At 45.1% G+C, this 7,169-nt stretch overlaps 1 protein-coding gene across 1 annotated transcript in view; it reads right to left on the reverse strand.

Moving 5' to 3' along the window:
- Nucleotides 1–467: 467 nt before the first annotated feature.
- The window catches only part of LOC123956899 (E3 ubiquitin-protein ligase TRIM39-like), a 7,795-nt gene continuing 1,093 nt past the window's right edge, over nucleotides 468–7,169 (reverse strand). Inside the window, exons 3-6 of the mRNA XM_046029420.1 lie at nucleotides 6,218–6,225; nucleotides 5,274–5,591; nucleotides 2,394–2,450; nucleotides 468–2,257 (exon numbers count right to left, since the gene is read on the reverse strand). Coding sequence (XP_045885376.1) covers nucleotides 853–2,257; nucleotides 2,394–2,450; nucleotides 5,274–5,591; nucleotides 6,218–6,225 — 1,788 coding nt within the window. The 3' untranslated portion in view covers nucleotides 468–852. The remainder of the gene's footprint in view (nucleotides 2,258–2,393; nucleotides 2,451–5,273; nucleotides 5,592–6,217; nucleotides 6,226–7,169) is intronic.

The raw sequence follows: 7,169 nt of genomic DNA on the forward strand, positions 1-7,169 counted from the left end.
GGTTTGTGTGGATGAACATCTGTGAAACTGTTATGCCTCTCTGTTCCCATGGGAAGTGGAATTATCATGGAGCTGCTTTAAATTTTATTTTTGTCCCCTGATGTCTGATCCTGCCCTAGGTGGTAGACGTCTGACCCAGCTGAATCTTTTTAAGTACTTTGTTGTTTCTGTCTTTCTTAAATTAATACCAAAAGACAGCTGTTTGTTGCAGTCCATTTATTTGTTCAATTCTGCACCAGGAAATATACAATTCCTACGAGACATGAATCCTAAATGCCACAGAAATCAGTAATAAATCATCATATCATAAATATGTTTTAATTTTCATCAGAAACATATTTGATTTTTAGACTGTTAAACGTGCATTTAGAAAACTGCTTTATAATAATATCAATAATAAGTAGACTGTGTTGGATCTGAACAATGATCGGCTGCTCAAACATTGTTTCTTTATTTGGTTCCACAAAGTCTTCATGGCTCCACACACACAAGTCACAATAATAAAACATGAACAACCTTTTTATTCAGCACAGTGTGGATAAAAAACAAACCAAAGCAAAACATAAAGAAACTCAGTGAAAGCATTTTACATATGAAAAGGCAGACAGCAGAAACTAAAAGCTGATTGTCAAACTAAATAACAAGTAACAGAAAATACAACCAATAAAAAACAACAAGTGAAAGAAAATAAAGTGATTGGAATAATGTCTTTAAAATGTGTTTGGTTAAATGTTAAAATGTGTTTGGAATAATGAGACAGCAGGAGGACAGGTGCAACTAAACAGGTTAAATTCAGAGACTTTTCCCTTTAAGAAATCAACAACATCATGAATATAATCATCCTCTTTATCTCTAACTGCTCTGTTCCACTGTCACACAGACCTTCACTGCTGAGATCTTCACTTCACCCACAGGGCTAATCAATGGAAACAGCCTCTCAGTGAAAGTGTGTGTGAAGGTGTTTATGTTTGTGTTAGTATCAGGATCAGAGAACAACAGCTTTCCTCTGTTCCAGTCCAGATTCACTCTGATCCTCTGGAGCTTCTTCCGGACTTTGAGAGCAGTGAGTGTTGATGGTGACCGTGCTGAGTATTTACCTCCAGACAACTCTATTCCCCACAATCCAGACTCTTTGTTGTCTCCCTTCCTCTGGACAGACTCTGCTAACACACCCAGTGTCCAGCCTGTACTGGTTCCAACCTCGACATCCCAGCTGTGAGTCCCTGAGTTAAAGCCCTCAGAGCCCAGGACACAGTAGTAATGATCAAACCTCTCTGGATTGTCAGGAAGCTGCTGTTCGTTTCCTCCTCTCACACTGGTCAGATCTTCAGACAGGATGAGATATGGATAAGCAGTGTTTGGGTCCAGAATGAGAGGAGTGTAGGAGACCATGTCCTTCATCTTGTTCCAGATGTTGAAGGTCAGGTTGCCCAGGTGTTTGGCCTGGTCTATCAGAGCTCCTGAGGGCAGCTGTGGATCATCCAGCAGGGGGCGCTGCTGGACTCTTTCCACTGCAGCCTTGTAGTTGAGCAGGAATGAGACGTCTTCAGCTCTCAGCTCCTCCTCTGTGGCTCTGACTGTGTCTGAAAGAGCTGCTATCTCTCTGCTCAGAGCCTCCATCTTCTCCTTCATCATCTGACTCTTCTGCTCCTCTTCCTCCCTCAGTGCAGCCATCCTGGCCTCCTCTTCCTCCTCTAGAAACTGGTGAAGCTTCTTGAACTGCTCCTTAATCTGCCTCTCTGTGTGTCGGGCCTGGACCTTCATGTGTTCTGCTGTTTGATCACACTTCACTTTAACTTGTTCACAAACCTTTAACTTCTCCTTTAAGGGCTCCAGAGTTTCCTGAAGTTCCTTCTTGTGTTGTCGTGCAGCTTCATCGACGGGTCTGAATCTGTGGTTGCTGTGTTTTTCTGAAACACTGCAGACGAGACACACTGGCTGCTGATGGTCCAGACAGAAGACTTTGAGTTTCTCAGAGTGCAGACTGCAGAGAGCCTCTGAAGCTCTCTGATCTCTCTCCTGTAAGACGGCCTCACACAGGTTCTTCAACACCAGGTTACAAGGTGGTTCTTCCATTGAAGACATTGTCTTACATATTGGACACTCAGGTGCTTGTTTCTGTCTCCACCAGCTCTCCAGACAGACTTTACAGAAGCTGTGGCTACATAACAGAACAACAGGATCTCTGAAGACCTCATGACAGACCGGACAGCAGAGTTCCTCCTCTGATTTAGAAGCCATTTTGTCTCTGATGAAGCTGAAAAAACACAGAAGACAGCAGATTACAAAAGGAAGTCAGCTGTGTTTCCCTCGCTGCAAGTACTTCAGTACTCTGTCCTGTAACTGTCCTCCCTCAGTTGAAGTCACAGCTTTGTGATGAAGGTAAATCTTACCGTCTGTCTGTTGCTGCGTCTCTTCTCTCTAAGAACTGAACAGGAACAAACTGTTTCCTGGTTTGTCCCGGGTGATGTCATGTGAGGGCGGGGGGAGGGGGGGAGGCTTATCTGGTTCCCTAAACATGTATTTATGTAAATAGTGTGTTTAGCCTCTTGTGTGGGGCTGCCAAAAAGAAACTATAAATACATACTAGTACTAACAATAATATTAATACCATATATTACTCATGTCTTTACAATGATTATATTACATTATAATTAGGGCTGGGCACATTAGCGTGTTATTATCACAACAACGCATTAGTTGCACGTTTACGCAGCTTTTCTTAATATTATTATTATTTTCAAAATTCGGTGCTCATTGGCACCAAAACCAGCAGGGAGGCTTTGGCAGACTACGCTGGATGCAGCGTGAGGGAGAAGTAAAACAGCGCTCCGCGAGTATATGGCAGGTGCTCTGTTGTAGTCTATTTCACTTAAGTTGAAGGAGACCAATTAAACTGCTTTTCCAGCCCTATATTGTAGTTCTGTGACTCCTGTTTGATTCAAAGTTCAAAAAAAAATTTTATTTTCTTATACTGACTCTTCATGTAGGGCTTCATTTCAGCCTCTGTGTGAAACAAGCTGTAGATGCTCCTGTCTCTAACCCCTCTCAAAGCCCACTGTCTTCTGATTGGCCAAGACCTGAAGCATGTTTCCAGGCTGTTGCTGCTGCTGGGCAGAACAGGCAGACTGAGCCGGGTTACAGGTTATGTGGGGAGGGGTGTGTGAAGGGACCTCTGATCGTGAACAGAGTGTACTGCTTGTTGCTTTGAGCTTCAAGCTGCAGATTAGCAGCTGGCTCACACAGTGTGGGAAATATGGGCTTGGTGTGGCTGGTTCGACTGAGACAGGCACAGACAGCATTTGTTCAACAACTTCCACAAAAAGGAGCAACAAGATTTCACACAGCTTTTTTTCGACCCATAGCTTAGCAGTGGTTCGCTCTGACCGACGAGGGTTGGCCAGCAGCAATGAAACCAGTTGCTAGATGTCATTAGCTGCAGCTAATGTGGAGTAACATGGGCACACGGGGTCTCCCTGGTCGGCTGATCCAGGCAGACCGCATGTGAGCGTCACGTTAGCTATCCGTTAGCTCCTTGTTAGCTTGCCTCGCCGCAGCAACCTAGTAGCGTCGAGGCCGGCTGGAAAGTCTTTTGCTCTTTAGACAAATCTTCTGCTCTTTAGACAGCTCAGTGCTGAAGAAAAATGGGAGCCGATGGCTGGGTCTCACTGTTGTACATATACAAGGTGCGGACGTAGGAGAGGCCCCACGCTGTGGGTGGGCGTAGACTAAAATTCTCAGGCGCGCAGAAGGGGTAAACCCAATAGCGATAGCCTTAGAGGGCAAAGCCTATACGAAATAGAACGGAGCCGTTGGTAGAAAAAGCAGTTGAAAACAGAGCCTTCAGAACAGGAGGAAATCTGAGGTTTTTGCTCACAGGGATTTCTTTTAAATACTTTAACCTCATTATTTGAAGCTTTGGTCATGTTTAACATGAACATCCAACATTGTAACATTGTAGATAAATCATAAAATGTGGAAAAGCATAAAAGGTCTCCTTTAAAATGACAGGCTAAATAACTTTACCTGACAGGCCTTCATCTAGTTTTGCGGGGATGCTCTGCTGTGTGAATTCCCTCCTGTTGATGTCCGGTTTAGTAAACAGTAATAGTTTCTGGAAACTACAAAATACCGAGGATCAGTCTCTCTTCCAACGATTTGTGCTGTGCGTCGCGTACAAGAAGTTCAAGACAATTCAACTTTATCAAGCAAGGCAAGCACTTCACCTCACTATAACAGGGAAACTTGTTACTGAACACAGACTGTTTCTGCTGCTTCCTGATAAAACAAAAATGTTTTTGCTGATACCTGTTCATAAAACAAAACAAGAAAACTGGACTCTGATTGTAACTTGTTTTAACAAGCTGTTATGAGTTGTATTTTTTCCCTGTGGGTTTCTGGTTTTTGCCATTATTTCCATAGTCCTGTACTTTTGTTCATGTTAGTGTTTTTCTGATCCGCGTACTTCTGTGTTTTATCATTATGGTCTGTGTCTTAGTCCTTAGTCTTATATCTCCATGTTTTAATGTAGTCTTGCCTCCTGTTTGGTCCCGTCTCTGTCCTGTCTTTCCATGTTTTGTGTGTAACTTTGATAGATCTGTCCTTGTGTGTGTCTGTGAACTTTACTTCTTGTTTTATTTTGGTAATCTTCTGTACTTGGTGTCCTTGACTAGCTTTGTTCCTGTGGTTGATTATCTGGTGTATTTCAGCTGTACTTCCCTCCCTGCTCATTTACCCGTGTATATATTTTCCTCAGTTGTCTTCAGTCTTTGTCACGTCCTTGCGTCTATGTTGAGTGTTCTGCCTGGTGCTCTGTTCCCTGGATTTTTCTGGTTTGTTCCCCCATTTAGGATTACTCTGTCTTTGTGTTGGATTTACCTTCTTCTGGATTACCTTTGTTTGGACCCTTGCTCCGAGCTTCCACGTAAGCCTGTTTAGTTATTTGAATAAACTTTGTTTTGAACTGCATTCTCCTCTCGCCTTGCTGTTGTCTGCATTTGGGTCCACACTCCTCAGTTCCCTGTGACTTCACTCAGCCAACCCATGACACAAGCTAGATAAAAGGTAATACCCTGGCAGTGGCAAATAGCTTTAATATTTGATTACATTAATGTTTAAATTGAGATTTACAAGAAATATTTTCACCAAAGTGCCCATTTTAGTGCAGCCCAACCCTCCCGCCAATTCGTCATCAACGAACCCTGTCTTTACTCATTCGGCATTTCTGGTGGCCCAACATGGAGGTGGATGTCCGGCCTTTTCTCTCTGCTTACGTGTTCCCGTTCCAAGTCCTCCCATCGTCCTGTGCCCGGGCTCCTGCGTCCCCTGCCTGTCCCTGGTCATTCCCAACTTGCCTCTCTCCCAAGGTAACACCATCATCCTCCCTGTTGTTGACCGCTTCTCTAAGGCCGCCCACTTTGTCACTCTCCCTAAGCTCCCCTCGGCCCAAGAGAATGCTGATCTCATGGTCCAGCATGTTTTCCGCCTCCACGGTCTTCCTGACGACATCGTCTCCGACTGTAGCCCTCAGTTCATTTCCCAGGTATGGAAAACATTCTGTCTGGATCTTGGTGCCTCTTTTAGTTTGTCGTCTGTTTTTTCACCCACAGACAAATGAGCAGTGTGAGAGGGCGAACCAGAACCTGGAAACCGCTCTGCGGTGTGTGACAACTCGGAATCCTACCACCTGGAGCACTCATCTGGCCTGGGTCGAATATGTCCATAACTACCTGTCCTCTGCCGCCACAGGGCTTTCTCTATTCGAAGCCTCCTTCGGCTATCAACCATCTTTGTTTCCCACCCAAGAAACCGAACTGGCGGTCCCATCGGTGCAAGCCCAACTTCGTCGCTGCCGGGGAGTCTGGAGAACGGCAAGTGCCGCGCTGCTGTGCACCTCCACCCACAACTAACGGGTCACAGACTGTCGCCGGACACCGGCCCCCACCTGCTCCTCAGGTCAGAGTGTTTGGCTTTCTTCTCGAAATATTTCGCTTAAGGTGGAGTCTAACAAACTGTCTCCCCGATACATAGGTCCCTATGTTATTGACAAAATCATCAACCCATCTGCTGCAAGGTTAAAGCTTCCCAGGAACATGAGGATCCATCCCGCTTTCCATGTGTCCCAAATCAAAGGTCAGAGGACAAGGACAGAGTTTTCAAGGGAACCTTTTATAACAACTCTGTAGCCTATATGGCACTGAGAAAAGTAGAACCACACCTTACCATCTACATGGCAACAGACAATGTGAATGATTCAATCAGTCACTGCATGACTTTCTATGTACTCTTCCCCCTGAATATAAAAGAAAGTGGCCACAATTACCCCAGGTTCTATATGCCTATAATACCACCGAGCATCAATCTACAGGCTACTCCCCTTACAAGCTGATGATTGGGCAGAAGCCTCATTTGCCGGTTGACTTTCTGCTGGGTGTCTCTCCAGAGAGCCAGGTGTCTAAGTCAGCATAGGACTGGATGGACGAACATCAGAGCCGCCTGAGTTCAGTTTACCTGCATGCAAAGGAGCAGCTCCAGCAAGCCATGGAACGGCGAAACAGACATTACCAGCCAAATGCAACGTCTCCTCTTCCTTCCGGAACTCTTGTCTACAGGAGAAGGCTTCCCATAGGACGTCCTAAAATACAGGTCTGCTGTCTATGAGGTTGTACAAAGTATGGATGAAGGAACGGTCTACAAAATATTACCCAGAGATGGTGTGGGTTCAGAAAAGAACTCTTAACAGGTCAGAGCTCTAAGTGTTAGACCGATGACATGGAGGTGGTGATGTGGCAGTGGATAAGACACATGCCTTTGGTGTGAGAGACGTTTCTTTTGGGTAAGCAACCATAGAAACACATAGTGGTACTGATCCATCGTCTATTGTAGTGTACACTTTGACGGACTGCCCTAGTGACAGGGTAAGTGTAGCATCCCATGAGTCCACTACAGTGCAGGACCAGCCCAAAAGAAACGCAGCGGGGCAGCACAGCAACCCTTTTCACCTCTCAAGATCAGTAAACCAGATGTTCGCTACAGCTGCTAATACGTCTCAGTTGCCCAAAAACTACTGTGTTTAGACCCTGGTTGTAGTTAGTCACCGGGACGGTGACCTTGGGGATAAATGTAACAGGGTTACCTTTAAGACAGACTGTCGTAGCAACAGGTGGCTT

Source organism: Micropterus dolomieu, linkage group LG18 (genome assembly GCF_021292245.1).
Source record: "Micropterus dolomieu isolate WLL.071019.BEF.003 ecotype Adirondacks linkage group LG18, ASM2129224v1, whole genome shotgun sequence".
NCBI lineage: Eukaryota > Metazoa > Chordata > Actinopteri > Centrarchiformes > Centrarchidae > Micropterus > Micropterus dolomieu.